This window comes from Camelus dromedarius, chromosome 14, assembly GCF_036321535.1.
Source record: "Camelus dromedarius isolate mCamDro1 chromosome 14, mCamDro1.pat, whole genome shotgun sequence".
In the NCBI taxonomy this organism is placed as follows: Eukaryota; Metazoa; Chordata; class Mammalia; order Artiodactyla; family Camelidae; genus Camelus; species Camelus dromedarius.
Genome location: NC_087449.1, coordinates 18,695,351 through 18,715,973, shown reverse-complemented (window position 1 = coordinate 18,715,973; position 20,623 = coordinate 18,695,351). Strand labels below are relative to the sequence as shown.

At 31.4% G+C, this 20,623-nt stretch overlaps 1 protein-coding gene across 2 annotated transcripts in view; it reads right to left on the bottom strand.

Moving 5' to 3' along the window:
* The window catches only part of ANKRD13C (ankyrin repeat domain 13C), a 79,694-nt gene that overhangs the window by 36,377 nt on the left and 22,694 nt on the right, over positions 1-20,623 (bottom strand). Inside the window, exons 2-5 of one of the 2 annotated variants that reach the window (XM_010989024.3) lie at positions 19,309-19,350; positions 10,516-10,620; positions 5,048-5,133; positions 3,800-3,845 (exon numbers count right to left, since the gene is read on the bottom strand). In XM_010989024.3, coding sequence (XP_010987326.2) covers positions 3,800-3,845; positions 5,048-5,133; positions 10,516-10,620; positions 19,309-19,350 — 279 coding nt within the window. The remainder of the gene's footprint in view (positions 1-3,799; positions 3,846-5,047; positions 5,134-10,515; positions 10,621-19,308; positions 19,351-20,623) is intronic. The other variant, XM_031465379.2, reaches the window with a different exon arrangement.

Below are 20,623 nucleotides of genomic sequence, written 5' to 3'. Positions count from 1 at the left end.
TTAGAGCTAAATAGTCGAATTTGAGTTTGAATCCCAAATCTGTGATCTTGGTTACATAGGCTCATTGTGATTCATTTTCAAAACCTATAAAATACAATCATACTGTTCACCTATAGACTTCCACATTCTAGTGTTGCTCACATTCATATCACAAGCTATATTCTGATTGTTTTTATTATTTATTATCTGCTATATTTGGGGGAAATGAGTTATTCTATGAATGAAAATAAATCTGCATAACAGGTTATATAGTAAACTATCACATACCAAAAAAAGAAATGTGAAACTCAAAATTCTTGAAATTAAAGACTGTATCACATGTACCTGTGTATGTAAGTGTGTGTGTGAATGTAGGATACATGTACATTTTACAAAAAATATTTTGTAAAATGTTTTAAAAAATGGGTCATAAATCAACCTATCTTTGTTCTTTGTTATAAAGAAACAGAAAATTAAAGCCTAGTTTTTTAGTTAACTTTTTCAAAAGGATCAATATTTTCTAATTAACATTAAAGGTATACCACATATAGCCATGTCTTTTTTAAATCCTTAGAGATCATTTAATCCAAAATGATTTCCAGCAAAGACAGTTTTCTAAAAGACATTATTTTACAAAAATAAGAAAAGTTTACCACCCAGAGGCAATATCAACTCAGAGTTACCCTAGTAAAGAACATGTATTTTCTGATAAAGTTTTTCCTTATATGAAACAACAAAAGCTGAGAAGACTCATAATAGCACAAATCTGCATAAATGATCAAAGCTTCTCTTTCATGTTCATTAACTGAGATTCAGTTTTCCTGTCCATAAGCATTCGTGTAGCACAAAAAAGATAATTAGAAGATAACACTCTAACTTAAGTTAATTTAAATTTAACTTAATTTATTACATCTTTTGAAGTAGTAGGGTAACCTACAAAAATTTAGAATCTTATGCCAATACCCACTTACCAAAAATCAGAAAAGGAGGAAGAGGGAAATGTAGAGAGAAAATAAGAAGCTTAGGGATTGAAAAGCAACAGTTAAAAAAAAAAAAAAAAGTATATCACTGAGCAGAAAAAGACTTCTGCTAGATTTTAATACATTCCAAAAATAGAGAAATTTGCATTTTCCCAATTCTGTGATGACTTTTTCTTCCCCCATGTAAACTGAATAATTAAACTCTCTATATCTTAGACCTGAGAGTCTAACACAGTACTCCAAAGGTACCATAATTCACTGAATTGAAAAATAAAAAGCCTCTAAATTTTAATTTTGGTTTTGCTATCACTTACTTCCTGACTTTAAGAGTTTCTAAGCCTAATGTTTTCCATCTATAATATGCAAATAACAGTCCCAAATACAGGATGAATATTCTGTAGATTATGAGATTTTTTTAAAAAGCTATTGGTTTTTCTGTTGAAACATGCTACATGTATAATGCTAAATTTGCAGTGATTATAGTATTATAAGTTATTTAACACTGTAGAGTATCTAAAGAGCTTCCTTCAAAAAGATGGTTTCATTTCATCCACATCAACACAAAAGCTTGAAACAGATGGGGCAGTTATGATTCCCATTTTTAAAATGAAGAAACTGATGTCCAGGAAAGATGTAATTTGCCATGTCAAACAGGAGCCTCTACTTCTGATTTCAATTTAAAGTTTTCTATACCTAAAAACCCTTGCTGGAATAATTTAATTTAGTTGCCATCAGACTTGCTATTAACCAAGCCTGAAGCTATTTTCAGCAAAACACTGAAGGAGAAAGAGTAGAGTCTCCATGCTCCACTATCTCTAAATTAAACTTAACTTGGATCTCAGTATTTCTTAGCTTCCCCATACGTCTAGCTTTTTTTTTTAAATATCAGGGGTTATGACAAGAGGAAGAAACGTGTAAACTCTATAAAAAAGCTTGATAATCAAATCTAATAATAGAGATGATCCAATGTTTTTTAATCCAAAGTGTCTAGGCTAAATCTAGAGAATGAGCTCAGTTCTTAGAATTACATATGACAAGTAACATAGGTGCTAATAATTTTAATGTGAAATTAGTAAAATCCTTTACCAACGATGAAACAGATGCTGACTTTTTTGCATCAAAGTCGAGTTCTCAAAGAAGCACTACTTTGAATAAGTACCTCTGTGGTTGCATAATGAATTTGATTTTGCAACATTTATACTGTGTTTATAACTACAGATAATATGCACAATTTCAGGAGTAATTACATCCATTTCTTCATATAACTGAGATGTCACTTTTTAAATATTTTAAAACATTTTGCTCAGCAAGATAAATTGACTATTTTAGAATTCAAACCACTAAAAGTTACTAAGATAATCAGTTAAAGAGCCAATACACTCAAGGGACAACCTCAGTTTAGGATCACCAAGCATGACTGGGGTCTTTACAGATAGGAAAGAAACAGTGAAAAAACAGTATTCTGGCTTAGACTAATCTGACTTAGAGCTCTTTTATATACCATGCTATTATACAAACCTCTTTTTCTCTCCGTTTTCTAGGACACCAGAATTCCAAATGATATATACAGCATAAAGACAAGGTAGATCTATCAGAGTAACAGTATCATGTGTGATTTTGATGGAGCTACAACTAGCCTAATGAGCTGAAGTTGTAATAATGTTTGAAAAAAATGATTATATTTTAGGGATTAAAATTTTACATTTAGAGATTAAACACACTAGGAAAATCTTAATAACCCAGTCCAGTATTATGTAGCTGTTAAGAAAAATGAAGTACTTCTCATGAATTAATATGGTAAGATACCTGAAATACATTAAGTAAAAATGAGCAATTGAATAATGATATAATAGTATGAACCCATTAAAAAAACAATGTTGAGGGTATATATACATACATTTATATTTCTGTACATACACACATTTGTAAGCATTGAAAAGGGTTTGAAAGTATTCACATGAGACATTAATAGTGGCTTCTATAGTTGTCAATATCTGATTTTTTATGATCATTTTATAATTTATTTGTATGATTATTTGGGGGCAATAAGCATCCAATAATCTTTATATTATAAAAATTAATTCAGATGCTTTAAAAAACATGCATAAGCATATTATATCCAAACCTATATATAGATTACTTTAAAAAGTTTTTTAACCCAAAATTCGGTTGTTTGTTTAATTATTTATTTAATTAGTAAAGTAAAAGGTACTAGGATCAAACTCCCTATTTGAACACAAAGGTTTATCTCCCTAAGTAGACACATGTTTAAAACGGAGATGAGAAAAAACTTACATTGCTAAGGTAAATCAATAAATGACTGCAAAATATCTAGGAATTAAGGTCTTTCATAAGTAAGTGGGAGAGTGTGCAACCAAATAGTATGTTAAGGCAGTGGCTATAAAGTGTACAATAAAGGCAGAGAAAGTAATTGAAAGATGACAAAATATACAAAATCAAATAATGTTAACCAAATTCTTCACTTTCAGGAATCTAAATATTCTATTTCAAACTTGTTTAAAATCAGTAATCTAATAATTCCATAACTATCCTTCTCTTCCTTCTGAAAATTCCTTGTATTATTATATTTGAACCTGCATTTTGTTTAAAAAAAAAAGAGATAATTTTCAATCTTAAAAATAGTAATTATGAAAGTTACTGATCAGGTTGGGATAATTAAGAATTACTATTGGGTTTTATAACCATTATACGCCATGTGATGAAAAATATTTGTATTTCCTTAGGGCAAGTATTGGGTAACACTTCTATATAATAGTTAATTTTGTACTTGCATTTCTGCATGTGTACATATTTTATAGTAAAACATAGCATACTCTTACCCCAGCTTTGAAAATCCCAGTGAAGTTCTAGATAAAAGTCACCTAGCTGAGAAATGAAATATAAACAATTACTGGATGCACACCTTAGTTAACAGCTCTTATACCAACTTAAGAGTTTGCTTTAAAAAAAAAAAATCTGTTATCATTAAAGATCTATAGACAGGAATAGGGAATAATTTCAAAGTATGGAGTTAAAGAGAAAAAAATTTTAAATATATGGTTATTACTGAAAATGAAACATTACAACAGCGGACATTACTACACTTACCTACAAAGGAAAATACACATTACTCTAGATTATACAAGAACATTTTATTCACATAATAAAATATCTGGAACTGATAGGCATTTAAATTTGTATCAATAAATATTCTATTTCTTAGTATAACCCAAATAATGATAAGTATTACTGTAAAAAATAGTTAATAATAATAATTAATATAATAATATTATACTTAAAAAGTATAATAAAAAGTACCTTCCAAAATGATTATTTGTGTAGGCTCATAATGATCTAATAAAATCACCCATTGCAATAGGAACTTTTCTTCTGTAAAGTGGTAACACAAGTTTACTAAATCTGAAATAATGTCACCATATGAGATCTATAGAGAAAATTTTTATTTCACAATTATTTCACCAAAGACTGCTAAGGGAACTATTAGATCAAATATTCTCCAAAAAATTTCTCTCTTGGGATCTCAAAATAAAAAAGCATACTTAAAAGACGATATAGCTGTGACAATAGATCTTTCTCCCACAGTTCTTCCAAGCATCAAGAACACAGAGGAAAACAAACCTTTCTCCCTTTCTGTGCCAGCACATTCAGCTCTTACCATTATAAAGTAGGACAGACAAAAAGAGTTTTGTTAAATAAAGAAAATGCAAACGTCTCCCACTAGCAGCAGTGGTGTCAGCTCTAATATTTCAAGCCAAAGGACAAAGGAAAATTACTGCCACTGATATGACTTACCTCCTTTTTTCTTAGAGTTCTTACCTAGTTTTTTGAAAGCAATAATTCTTTATCTGCCTTCCTAGTTCAAAGCAAATGGTGCTCCCCATAAAATTACATTATACATTATAATATCAGAGTATTTCATTATGTCATTTTTGCTTAATTGAAGATGGATTTTTACCATTTCTTGACTCTTAATATTAGTGAGAAATTAAGCTGCATTTTAAAAAATGCTTAAAAGTACACTTAAAATCGGTCTTTAGGTGCAAAATCAGGAAAGAAATTTAGCCTACCTCTTTGAGGGCTTTTAATAATCGAGGTCGTTTTTCTTCAACACTTTCCCTGGATTGCTGCTTAAGTTTCCTTAAAAGAGCTGTAACTAAAATTCAAATTTAAAAATTTTTAATTTAAAATAAATTTTGCTATGCTAGATTGCCAATTACACCTCAATAAAAAATGTATTAAAAAAAACTTCACCATGCTAGGAAACGCCACTGGCTTATTACACAGAGATACGACACAGATATTGTGAGTAAGTTAGTAAGTACCGTTAGCAAAACTGTTATGATCCTCAAGGAAAATTAAGAGATATCTCAACATCAATTTATAACATATTCACACTAGTTTTGCTAGTTTTTAATTATGAGTAAGGTTTTATCTGAGCCAAGAGTTACCAATCTCAGTCAGATGATACAGTGTTTTGTTAACACTGATCTAAAAGAAGATCTCAAAGACAGCAGATCTCACAAATCCCATTAGGTATTACTTTTCTAAAAGTGTAATTATCTGCAATTGTCACCAGTCTCATTTGTTCTTCTTTCACTTGAGGTTGTACTCTCACATAGCACCAACGTGGCATAAAAAAATATGAAAATAAATCCTTTTCTATCTCTGAAAGTACTTCTGACTCTAATAAAACCTGAAGCCCTCCACAGTGTTTTCTCAATAGTTAAAAAATGGAAACTTAGACAAATTGCCTAAGCATAAGCCACAGCTTTACTACTTATTGGCTGCATGTAAACTTGGAGCAGTTATTTAATTTCCCTAAACTTCAGTTTCTTTTTTTCATTTGTCAAACAAGAATAAAGTGAAATCTACTATACGGAGTTACTACAAAGGTAACATAAATTGCTTACTACTGTACCTGCAATTAGGTAAACGTAAGTTTTATTTATTAGAATTAAGGTCTAAAATTAACTAGCAAAATCAATCAATCCCTAACATTTACTGAGATAAGCAAAAACACTGGCCTTGAATAAAATAAGCCTAGCAAAAGATAAGATGAAAAATGTACATGGAGAGGGAAAAAATGCATACATCAATACATGCTGATTTCCTCCTGGTCCTGTTTTCATATACATATATATACATATAAATACATTAAAATATTGGGGGTTTTACTATTTTATAGGATGCATTCTTATAAACTACTTAATGCCTTATGTGAAATACAGAAGTGTAAGGCAGGAGAGAAAAAAATAACTGAAAGAGGATGGTAGTAAAAGCTTAGACTAGTTTTGTTTTGTCCACATAGGCCAAATTAGGAAAAACTCAGGGAAGAATATGTAAAATAGCAGGATTTATACTTATTTTTAACCACGGGTTTTCTAAAATATACCTTGTTCTTTACATTTCCATACTTTATACAAATTCTGCTTCCAAAAGCTAGAATGTCTTTACCTACCTTATTAACTCCTAAAATCCTTTGAGACTCAGTTCAAATAACCAAACACCCTGCTAAAACCAGAATTACTTTCTCCCTCATCTGTTTCCCCCTAGTACTTTGTGAATAGTTCAGAATACTGCAAATATTCATTGGTCTCTCTACCCCAACTAAGATGAGTTCCTCAATGTGAAAGTTAATTGTACATCCCTACTACGTTTCTGATGCATTGGTAGGTAATAAGGAGACAGACAATCCTTGCCCTAATGAAGCTTCCTGCCTGATGAGAGTGACAGGTAGAGCTCTGACGTAGTATAGGAGGAGAGAAGGCTTCCTTGTACTTGAGCTGAGATATAAAGAATTATAAGGAGCTGGGGCAAAAGAGGAAGAGAGTATGAGAAACTGAAAAGGAATCAGAGTTGACATACAGAAACAATGCGGAAAGAAAAAGATAAGGATGGAGATGAAAAAGTGACATTATCATACTGGATCTTATAAACCAAGTTAGAGATTTTGGTCTTCATCTTAAGAATAGGAATTTTTAACGAGTTTTAAATAGGAGAGTAACATGACCAGAAGAAAAATATAGAAGAAAATATAACAAAATATTAATAATGGTCATCTCTGGGTGAAATTATTTCCTTTTTTTTGCCTTAATAATCTCCTAGTTTTCTACAACAAATATCATTACATTCTTATAAGAAAAATATTATAAAGTTTTGAACAACTCAGGAGAGTTATGGTAAATAAAAATCCTAATACAATAATTTTCAGAAAAAGTAATTCTTGATTAGTTTCAAATTTTCTTCGCAGTTTTTATTTTCTTCATTAATTCACTGAACAAATAAATGTGCCAAGCACTGTTCTAGGAGCCAGAAATGAAAGGATTAATAAGATAGATATTCATGACTTAAGTTTTCACAAAGCTTATATCAAGATACACAGTAGGTAATAGACATTGAATAATTATTTAGAAGTGTGCTGAGTACTGCAAAGGAAGAGTGGCCACTTCGAAAGCGGATGAGGAGAAGTTAATCTACTCCACAAGTTGGGGAAAGAAATATAAAGCTGAGACCCAAATGAAGAAGACTGTCAGTTCCTGATAACATTGCAAACTGACATACATGACTATCTCTTTCTCTCCAAACTAATTTTTGATGTGCTACAAAAATAAGACAGAGGCTGACAGAATTCCTAAAACTATCATAACATAAATACACCACAACATAAATCTGTATAAACTATGAGTAACTCCTAGAGACACAAAAGACAGCTGGGTCTCAGTGTAGGTAAGAAACTAGAGCTGCCTACGAATGGGGATGAAGTCAGGGGAACAAACAGATAAAGGGAGTCAAAAGGTACACACTTCCAGTTATAAAGTAAGTCATGAGGATGTAATGTACAGCATGCCAACTCCAGTTAACAGTAATGTACTGCATACTTGAAAGTTGCTAAAACAGATCTTAAAAGATCTCATCACAAGAAAAATAGAAATCACATAACTCTGTATGGTGACAGGTGTTCACTAGATTTATTGCGGTAATCGTTTTGCAATACATAAAAATACTGAATCAATATGTTGTATATTTGAAACTAATATAATGTTATATGTCTATATGTATATTTTTATTTAGGTAGACATATAATTATTTAGGTGCACATTATATATATGTGTTTGTGTGTATATATAGAGAGAGACAGAGACAGGGAGAGAAAGTATAAAAGAAACTAGAGCCGTCTAGATCAGAGGATAGCTGGGGACCATGGGTGAGGGATGAGTTAGGAAAAGACTTATGTTGTATCCTTATCTCTCCCTGATACTGGCCTGGCCTGACCACTGCTCACCAGGTATCCACTGTAAGACAGAAAAGCAACATAATGTAGGAATTTTATTAATTTTAAAGTGAAATAATTCTAAATAATTCTAAATTCTGACAAGTAGTTCAGCATTGTCTCCCTGTTATACCGCACAAAAACACTAGAAGATATCAGACTGAAAAAAAAAAAATTAGGTCACAAAGTTTTCACTAATAAGTTATATTAGATTATTTTATTTTTTCAAAAATTGTGATTTTTCTATGCCCAGAAAATTTTTATGTAATATAAGCTAAATAATCAAAAACTTAAATCATAGTGCTTAAAATAATTTCAAAGTATAGGCATGTTTAACATTACTATAAATACATTCTCATTAATAATTCTAAATATGTACCATAAGAGTTGTTGAATTATCCTTTAAATTAGTAGTTTAGTGGGCAGGGTATAGCTCAGTGGTAGAATGCATGCTTAGCATGCAAGAGGTCCTGGGTTCAATCCCCAGTACCTCCAATAAGAAATAAATAAATAAATAAATAAATAAACCTAATTACCACCTTCCCACCCCTCAAAAGACTATAAATAAATAAATAAATAAATAAATAAATAAATAAATAAATAAATAAATAAATAAATAAGAAAAAAATAGAAAAAATTTTTAATTGAAAATAATTTTTTAATTAGGTTAAAATGTTTCACGTGAAGGGAAGTAATAAAAATAAAAGCACTGAATAATTAGGATATATAATTTTATAATGATTGGCAATGGGATACTATTCAGAATTTTTATATAAGTCTATAGAAGAAAACCACTCTAAAAGCAGACCTCAAGTACTATGGGTCCCAATCTCTAATTAAAATTTACTGCTAAATATCTAGCAACTGATTTTCCAAGAAAACTCTGTTTCTTCACCCTCCCAATAGATTTTGAATTCCTAAACAGCAGACACCAAGTCTTCATTCTCCACATCTTACCACATACACACGCTTTATAGTAAGGACTCAGTAAATATTCACTAATTCTGAATACAACAATCTTTGAGAGTCACATAAGTCACAGTGTGAGTCAGAAACCCAGGAGCCCATTTGATTTCCTCTCTACTCTGCTATTTGCTTAGAAACATCAAAGAAAGTTCCTCACACTAGTTGCTGCAACTTTTAATTCATTCTCAGTTTCTTACATCTGTATATCTTTATCTCATCCCTGAAATAATTCTAGGATTGGTATGGCTTCTTGATCTCACAAGGATGTCTTGTTGTTTGTCCAGAAAGGACAACTCTCAATGAATAAAAAAAATAATAATAATAATAATTATATATATATACTCAAATAGTCGTTAAAATATCACAATTTTATCTCACATTAAATCTCAAACCCAAATATAACTTCACCATTAGAAGCTGCTCAAAGTGTTCAGAAAGCCCACAAAGATATAGTATGTGGATTACATATAAAGCTAAAATATAAGAGAGACCCGTAAGAGCCTAAAACTTAGCATCAACGTAAGACTAAATCATCGTAACATCCTGGAAGTATTCAACATTATGCTCTTCTTTAATAAAACTGTCAAAAAATTTTATTGTTCCTTTTACAAAACTAGATTTATCACTTTCAGCCTCAAATTGTAAAAAGAATGTATTACCAGAAAGATGGTATTTTCCTTCATCCAGATTTTAATTTTGGAAATTTTTCAACTATTAAGAGGTACTTGAAAAAAATAAGACTATAGGTTGAAATAAGATTATAAAGTTGAAAAAAAAATTAAAGGTAGGAGGAGGGAAAGTGGAGTAACTGAATACTTATAAATTATAAAAAATTATGTGACTTTTTGGGAAATTCTCATTTAAAGACTAAAACAAAGTAGAGACAAATTTGTTCCTCATGTTCAACAAAGACTATTCCCAGCAATTAAAACAGACACTAACTGTAATAACACTGTGATTATTTTCAGTTTCAATTAATCTTCCAAATAATTAAGCAGCTGCCAGAAAGGACAGTCAGGTCTCAACGTTTTTAAAAAGTCCTTCATTCTGAATGAATAAAAAAATAGAAAAATATAAGTAGGGCAGAATGCTGTAAAAGAAGAAAAAGTAATAGACATACTTTTAAACATGATTCTTTTTGTTTAAGTTCCTAAGTCATGAATAATTCATATATGTTTGTAAGTAATAAGTAACTTCAAACCTTTCCTGGTATGGACAATTACACTCAATTAAAAATATCAAATGTGTCACTTCATAGTTTTAGAATACATATCAACAATGGTAATTTATATTGCTTACTCATCTGTCTATCTCCATAACTGATGGCTTCCGCCAGCGGGCTCCATCCCTGAGCATTTTTCACCTTTACTGGAGCATTGTGAGCCAAAAGTAAATGGGCACATTCTGAAACATAAAATGGTAATAACATCAAACATCATGCAATTTTTGAATCTCTAAATTAAAAAATCATGTAAAATTTCAAGAAATCAGATTAATATAAATAGATCTATGAAATAAATACTGTACTACAGAGAATTAAATTTATAAATTCCTATGTATCTAAACCAAGTTATTTCTAGTCCTTAGATTTAAGAAGTATCTATTACCTAAAAATAAACTGGGCCTCTCTACAATGAAACTATTATGTTCCCTAATAAGTGTTCCCAAGTGTATTTTGAGAATGTTTCCATGCGTTAAAAGAAAACTCAAGAACTTTAAGAGTAATTTACATAAAAACTTCTACTATTAAGACCCAAAAGAAGATTCGTATGTCTGTATGGTCAAATGGAAAGCCCATTATTTATTTCAGGGGAAAAAAGTGTTTCCAAAAAGGATCACTAATGTTTCCATAAACCTTTATTTTTCAAATTTTACAATTCGTTTAATTCAGATAAACAACCAAAAGTGGCAAAAATCTATTTTACGATCACAAGGACAGATCTGGACAGTCTTTCTAGTCATCAAAAAGAGTCTTGGCTCACCACCCAGCCCAGGCACAGTCAACAACTGAAACTTAAGGGGAACCCTAAAGACTATGCCACAAGAGACAGAATAATTACATATAAGAAAAATCTATGCTGAGGATAATGATCTTAAAACACTGGCTATTTTAAGATGCACCGAGGGATCTCAGGTCTCTTGGATCCTGGCTGATAAGTTCAGGGGTGGTGGGTATAAATCACTGCTCTCAACTTTTCCAGTTACTCATGGGAAAATTACTGTACATGGTATTTTATCAATGGACTTTGTGGTTTTAATTATTTTGTTTATATAATATTTATTGTTCCCAACTCCAGTGGCTGGGGCATTTCCAACATTTAACATTGAGGATACTTGGTAATCTGAGCCTAGTCTTAAAATAAGAACATAATATATGACAGTAAGAATAAAAGTTTTCTACGAAAGAAAAAAGTCTAAGGTATAGATCCTCGTATAGATTGAGGAAATCTTTTTTAAAAAATTAAAAATAAAAAGCATATTAATAGGCAGAAAAAATTTGAAACTGAGGCTCCTGGGAAATTTAGGATAGCTATCCAAGACAAAGGATTCATTCTTTCAATCAGCCTTTTAAGAAATATTTATCAAGTGCTTATTATATGCCACTTCTAAGTACTAAGTCCTGGATATAAGCCATGAGAAGAAAGATAAGATCTTGTAACAGAGCGCTTACATCCTATGTTAAAATATAATTAAATAAACTAATAATTTAAAAAAAAACAGATAATGATAAGTGCTCTGAAGGAAATAAGGGTGTTATGACAGTTATAATGTAATGCAAGTGAGCTAGGGTGGAGGAAAAATCACACTACTCTAGCACTATTCCTAGTAATTAAAGGAATATATATACCAGCAGGAAGTTATATTAGAAAAAAGTAAAATAAATGCAGAAATTTCATAGATATGTTTAAAAAATACCCCTAGTTTACAAAAATATGTGTACAAGAATGTTTATTTTAGCATTATTTATAATGGCAAATATGAATATGCATCATGGAGGAATGACTGACTAAAGTATGATCCAACTACATCACTGGAGTAATAGGCGGGCATCTTTAAAGAATAGTCAAAAGGATAAAGGAGACACTTGAATGATCAGCTACTGGCCAAACCTGAAAAGCTGAGCATCAAAAACAATGACTAGTTATAACTCATTAAACAAAAAATAATTGATAGGCACATAATAACATCAGAAAATAAGAGAGGGTAGTGAGTTCTTTATAGTAAAGACTGAAAGTTAACAAATGTAAAAGAAATGATAAAACTAGAAAATCAGCGCATTATAACCCCAATGTAATAACTGATATAGGCAAAGGTCCTCAGTAAATGCTAAAGCCACTAGGTAAAAGACCATGTGCTGGGGAATAGGACATTTACATGATGATTAAGTATCACCCAAAGATTACTTAATAAAGGTTTAAAAATGTTCCTTTATAGTAGAGCTACCTAGGGATCATCACCTAAAACAAGGGATCAAAACTTAGTGGCAGTGATAGTGGGATAGCTTAAAATTATGTGTTTTCTAATGTAATGCAACATGTCGCCTATGCAGTATTCTTTCCAGAAATGTCTCACCTGAATCTAATCAAGGCATTATAGATAATTTTCAATTTACATAAAAGATAGAGTATAAGGAACGAATTAAATAACATCATGAGAAAATTATCAGGTAAGATCGAGACATTCTATCAATTAACTGGGCAAAACTCTTCAAAAAGTCAGATGCAAAGGAGAGGAAAAAAAAGGTGGGCAAGCTTTTCTAGATCATTTGAGACATAACAACCAAATGTAATACGTGAACCTCAATCAGACCTTGATTTAAATATGAAACACCCTTAAAAGACATTTTCAGAACTGGAAATTTTAAAATATGGATTAGATACCAGACATTATAACAATACTATTCTCTTTCTTAGATGTGATAATGACATTATGGTTATGAAGAAGAGAGTCCTTATTCTTTGAGATGTATGCTGAAGTACTTGGTGATAAAAATGTCATGATGCCTACATCTAATTTCAGATGGAATAGCAATACATAATAATATACAAAACATACTAAAATAAACAGAAAGATACAGCAAATATAAAATGTTAACAATTGTTGAAACTAGGTGGAGAGTATTTGAAATGTTCATTGTGATGATCTTTCAGTTTCTCTCTATATTTGAAATTGCTCATAATAAAGTGTTGAAAGAAAAAAAGGAATTAAAAAAACACAAGTTTTTAAAATAGGAATGAATTTAAGCCATCCCTATAGAGTGAAAGAAATGTCCACATTGTATTGCTAAATGATATATCTGCTCAATAAAGAAGTGTAACACAACCATATTTTCATAAGGAAATAACTAAAAAACTACATATGTGAGTGTGTGTTGAGATACATACACAGACATTTGTATATAATAAGAATGGAAGATTATCCAACAGGCTGTTAACATGGGTTACCGTGTTTAATGGGAAAAGGTAGTTAATAAGCAGAGAAGATGACAGAAAGACTAGTTCAAAAGAATTTTTTTAAATAAATAAAATGGACCGTCCACTAAAGAAGGGTTTTATGTAATGGGGTTTTATGTAAATATGTGTGTATGTGCGCATAAAGAAAGAAGCTGGGGAACAAACATGGATAGATATCTAGAGACTTCAAAAGTATTTCATGATAAACTTTTGAGTTAAAAGAAAAATAAGGTAAAATATTATACGTAGTGATTCAATTTCAGGAAAAACAAAGCCCCTGTGTTATAAGTAAGGAAAGTGTGCAAGGATACCCTCTAGGCTATTAATGTTAATTACATCAGAAAAAAAAATAGGAGGAATGAAGCTTTTATATATTATCTTTATACTGTACTATTTCAGTTGTTTCAATAAGTATGTAATAATATCCTAAAAATCATTAAAGAAAAAAATTTAATTTAAAAATATTAAAAAGGAAGATGCACAACAGTATCTAATGCAATATCTCAACTGTGTAAACTAAGATACAGGATTGGTATGATTTATATATATGCTAGAAATGTCAACTACGTTTTCTGATATTCTACAGACCCTGCCACAGGCCCTTCACTCACAAGTCACAACTCAACTGACAAAATGAGCAACTAACAAAAAGTCAGATAACCACAGATATGCCAATGACCTATGATATATTCTCACACATTTAAAAAAAAAAACTGGATCAATCAAATGTCTCCTCTCAGTAATTTTAACAATGAATAAGAAAAAAAAAAAGGTAGTTAACAACCAGACACTAAGGCTTAAAGAGTGTATAAATGTGCCACAAAGAAGTCAGGACTTGAGAATTCTGAACAAAAAGAAATTCTGATGAACAGAAATCACATATAAGTGCACAAGAGCTATAAGGGTGATAAAATATAAAGAGTCAATAAAATAAATAGGACAGTTGGGAACAAAACAGAATATCCAGAGAGATCCTTATGAAAGTGAAAAATCATACTAATCCTAAAGCTATTTCAGAAAAAAAAAAAAAAAGAAAAAGAAAAACTGCAGATTCAAAAAAGACTGAGAATATATTAAAAGTTGCAGCAATTGGTCTGAAGAACCCTTCTCTGATACCTAACCATAAGGATAAGAATTAAAGATTAGTTTTTCTATTCCATCTCCCAAAGATTCCTGAAATCTTAAGCATAATGTTCTTCTCCATTTCAACTCAAAGCCATAGTTGGAAAAACTCCCCAGTCAACATGACCAACATGGTCAATGGACCCAGAAATTCAGATTTCAATGGTGAAAAACAAGGTTATTCAGTAGGTTAACATGAGTGAGAGAACAGAAGTAAATAAATAAAAGTGTACAAGTCATAGGATAGCTCTTTAATTCAATCAACAAATATTTGAATGCCCTGGGATTTTTACTGTTTTTACAAACAAGTATACAAACAGAAAGTGCCCTTCAACAATGAAATCACTAACGGTATACTATATCTCTAAAATAAAAGAGAATAGAGTATAATGTAAAACTGATCTACAGAATTAAGCATAAGGTAGATGTTTTACCTTCCACTACATATTTCATCTGTAAAATGGGGATAATAATAGTATCTTCCTTACATGTTTGTTGCTTTAAATGAGTACACATACAGCAATAAAAAAAAAGCACCTTGTATATTGTAAATGAGGAATACATTTCAGTTATTTTCTAAATTTCTGATCAATGTTCTTTGAAAGAAAGCAAAACTTTTTATTGGTCAGATTTAGCCAACTGCACCTGACATATTTTCACCAATGTAGCAACACCAGAGATGACTACCATGGCCTGACCTGCCCATATTCCTGCTAAACTACATATTCCTCCTCTTGTATTCCTGATTTCCTCTTCTACCCCCAACTCTCACCCCAAAGCATAGCAAAGCTAGTTTCACAAGAGTAAATACATATCCTAAAAACAATTCATGAGACTGTCAATCATCCACTGTGACTTGGCCTGAGATGAAATAAACCAATCAAACTTTTTGTTCAAAAATTCAGGAACCTAAGAAACTGAACTACTTGGTGAACAGTGAAATCAGAAAGTCAGGAAGACTTTGGATCCCAGAAGAGTTATTTTGGGATATGCTCAATTTCAGCAAACAGAGAAAAATCAATCAAGAAAAGGGAGATTATTACACACATAGAAAGAACAGCAGACACACCATGAGAGAGAGAGAGAGAGAGAGAGAGAGAGAGAGAGAGAGAGAGAGAGAGATGATGGGAAGGGAGGAGGAAGTTTGGTGGAGAAAGGGAGAGAGGGAGGAATGGAGAGGGGGAGGAAGGAAGGAAAGAAGGAAGGGAGGAAAGGAGAGGGTGAGGGAGGGAAGAAGGGAGAGAGGGAGGGAAGGAGGGGAAGAAGGGAAGGGAGAAGAGAAAGGGAGGGAGGAGGCTGATCTCCCAAATTGTCTTGGTTGCTGCTTTTCTGGAGATAGAGTTAGTCCCCATATCTTAAATTTCTGTAACATGTAGCCTCTTAATGATCTCTCTTTACTTAGAAGTTACTTGAATGAGTCTATCTGTTCCTTGTAAGAAGGAAAAAAAAAAAAAGCATAACTAAATAAAGATTTGAGTCCCCAATTTATACAGTATTAAAGTCAAAATAAAATTTCCTACAAATCATGTGTTTCACTTAAGCATATGAATTTAAAAACCAAGCTAGCAAAAGAATTTTGTTTTTCAACAAAGTAAGTTCTAGTAACATCCTTCAGATCAGCATACATTCATATCAAATGTTTACAGCAACAGCTATATTACTATATTACAACAGCTATATTACACTATACAACAATAACAGATGTTAATAATGATACTTTCTATATCATCAGAAAGAAAAGTGTTAACAAAAATTAACCTGTTTAAGAATTCATGGGGGAGGGTATAGCTCAGTGGTAGAATGCATGCCTAGCAAGCACGAGGTCCTGGGTTCAATCCCCAGCACCTCCATTAAAAATAAGTAAATAAGGTTACAAGATTAATGTTCAAACATCAGTTGCATTTCTTTACACTAATGATGAATCAACAGAAAAAGAAAGTAAAGAAAACAATCCCCTTTAAAATAGCACCCAAAGTAATAAAATACCTCCCAAAGTAATAAAATACCTAGGATAAATCTAACCAAGGAGGTGAAAGACTTATACATGGAAAACTATAAACCATTGATGAAGGAAGTTAAAGAAGACTTAAAAAAATGGAAAGATATCCCATGCTCCTGGATTGAAAGAATCAATATTGTAAAAACGGTCATACTGCCCAAGGCAATCTACAGATTTAATGCAATCCCTATCAAATTACCCAGGACATATTTCACAGAACTAGTACAAATCATAATAAAATGTATATGGAAACACAAATGACCTAGAATTGCCAAAGCATTACTGAAGAGAAAGAAAAAGGCTGGAGGAATAACTCTCCCAGACTTCAGACAATAGACTACAGTAATCAAAACAGCGTGGTATTGGTACAAAAACAGACATATGGACCAATGGAAAAGAACAGAGAGCCCAGAAATGAACCCACAAACTGCTGCTCAACTAATCTTCGACAAAGGAGGCAAGAATATACAATGGAATAAAGACAGTCTCTTCAGCAAATGGTGTTGGGAAAACTGGACAGCAGCACGTAAATCAATGAAGCTAGAACACTCCCTTACACCATACACAAAAATAAACTCAAAATGGATCAAAGACTTAAACATGAGACAAGTTACAATAAACCTCCTAGAAGAAAATATAGGCAAAACATTATCTGACATACATCTCAGAAATGTTCTCCTAGTGCAGTCTACTCAAGCAATAGAAAGAAAAGCAAGAATAAACAAATGGGACCTAATGAAACTTACAAGCTTCTGCACAGGAAAGGAAACCATAAGCAAAACAAAACGACAAACTATGGAATGGGAGAATATTTTTGCAAATGAAACCAACAAATAATACGTAGGCAGCTCATACGACTTAACAAGAAAGAAACAAACAACCCAATCCAAAAATGGGCAGAAGACCTAAAAAAGCAATTCTCCGAGGAAGAAATACAAATGATCAAAAAGCACATGAAAAAATGCTCAATATCACTAATTATCAGAGAAATGCAAATCAAAACTACAATGAGGTATCACCTCACACCAGTCAGAATGGCCAGCATTCAAAAGTCCACAAATGACAAATGCTGGAGAGGCTGTGGAGAAAAGGGAACCCTCCTACACTGCTGGTGGGAATGTAGTTTGGTGCAGCCACTGTGGAAAACAGTATGGAGATTCCTCAAAAGACTAGGAATAGACTTACCATATGACCCAGGAATCCTGCTCCTGGGCATATATCCAGAAGGAACCCTACTTCAAAAAGACACCTGCACCCCGATTTTCATAGCAGCACTATTTACAATAGCCAAGACATGGAAACAGCCTAAATGTCCATCAACAGATGACTGGATAAAGAAGATGTGGTATATTTATACAATGGAATACTATTCAGCCATAAAAACAGACAACACCATTTGCAGCAACATGGATGTTCCTGAAGAATGTCATTCTAAGTGAAGTAAGCCAGAAAGAGAAAGAAAAATACTATATGAGATCGCTCATATGTGGAATCTAAAAAAAAAAAAAGAACATAAATACAAAACAGAAAAAGACTCATAGACATAGAATACAAACTTGTGGTTGCCAAGGAGGAGGTGGGTAGGAAGAAACAGAGTGGGAGTTCGAAATTTGTAGATACTGATAGGCATATGTAGAATAGATAAACAAGATTATACTGTATAGCACAGGGAAATATATACAAGATCTTGTGGTAGCTCACAGAGAAAAAAAATGCGACAATGAATATTCGTATGTTCACGTATAACTGAAAAATTGTGCTCTAACACTGGAATTTGACACAATATTATAAAATGACTATAACACAATAAAAAAAAGTTTAAAAAAATAATAACCCAATTATCTCCCCCTAAACAAACAAACAAATAAAAGAATTCAAAAGTATATGTTTTCCAAAGATTTTTATCGAACACATCCAGAATTTAAAAATCTAGCATTCAAAGGGTTGCCAATCAGCTATCTGGAATCCTCACTTTCCAGGATTACTGGGAATTCAGATAACTAATACTTGTTGCATCTAGGAATAATCTTAAAGAGTAGATCTTTTAAATCACCTGTCTATGAGTTGTGTGTTTTTTTGAAGAATAAACAAGTACTAAGTTTTTATAACCATCTACTATAAAAAAGGCTACAAATATGAGTTTAGATATACAAAACTGTCCATATTAAAGAATCTTATAAAATTATTTGAATATTAAGTTTATTATAATAATCAATCAAACTTAATATTCAGAATTAAGAATCTCCTGAAATTATAAATACTTGCTTGATAAAATAACCAACTAAAAAGTTTCAAAAGGCATAAAGGTTAGTATTAGATTTCCACTAACTCTCTGAAAAGAGTGCTATGGAAGATGAGAAAGTATTTGTAATTTTTAATATACTGAATCTTAAACTCAATTGGCACATCGAATAATCAGGTTAATTTTTTAAAATTCAAAAGACAAAAATCATCTTAAATTTTAAAACTGACTGCACATGAGTGAAGTTAAACATAAAAAATAAAGTATTTACTAACCTTTATTTCCTAACATCACAGCAAGATGTAAAGGAGTATTTCCTAAAATAAAAAAAATACATAAATTAGTGTAAAATCATCAGAAAAATTATTTAAGTGTTTCAAGCTACTTCAAAAATTTCACTGACAAGCTTTAAACAAAAATAATGTGACGACAAAATGATCTTGCTTATGTGGCAAAGTCAAAGTCAGAGGATCCCATGGTTTCTAAACACAATGTGTCCTTACTTCTCTCCCATCTACCCCTCATAAAAGATATCCATTTTGCTTTTGGGATTTCTTCTCCACATTTCACAGATTCCTTTTCTGCTAACTTCTCTATTACATCATTCTTTGTTCATTCAGAACACAGTTTAAACATCTATTATATACTCCACCTTGCTGATGAATATAAATAAGATCCAATCCCAGTCCTCAAGTTGTTCAGACATCTTGTTAGAGATTGATATGAAAATAAATAATTGCTATTATTTACTAGAATAGAAGGGAGTATAATATGATAATGGAATACAGGGCAGAGCACCTAGTTTTGCCTATGCAGAAAGAGTTAAACATTGAAGCTAGACTACACCAAAATGAGTCTTGAAGAATGGGTTAAAAATTTGTAGGTAAACAAAGCAACCCTGATCAGAATTCCATGTCAAAAAAAAGTTCCCCCAAATTACATGCAAATGCAAAAACAGCCTATATTTGGGAAACAAAACAAAATAAAACACAATGTTTATGGTTAGGGGTAAAGAGCTTAAAGGAGAAAGTCAATAAGGAAATTGGAAAGTTGAGCAAAGATAAATTAACGAGGACTTGTAGGTTATGCTCTAGAGTTTGAACTATATCTTATAATTGATATTATAGAATGGTAATCTAATTTCAAAATGATACCCCAAGTTACACTTATAGCCTAAAAACCTCTTGATTATAAAATAAAGCAAGCTTACAGTAATATTTGAAAATAAAGCTACCGAATAAAATGTATGTATACTAATTTTCAGATACTACATTTTTACCAAATGAACAATTTTTGCCAATAAAAAGAGCTATCTATACATTTATAAAGAAATCATACACAGGATAAAACAAGTTTTTATTACTTTTTCTAAGAAACTTGTATATGATCTACAAGATAGTATTTTGTGCAAGATTTAGGAGACATAAATAAATTCACTAAATTTAAATTTTCTCTGTAAGTAATTTTTTAAAGCCTAGATTAAAGTAAATTTCTTGGTCTTAAAACAAAACAAAACAAAAGACAACTTAGGGGCACAATTTACAGTATGTTTTTCAGAAATAAAAACCTGAAGTACAAATTTCCATTAGT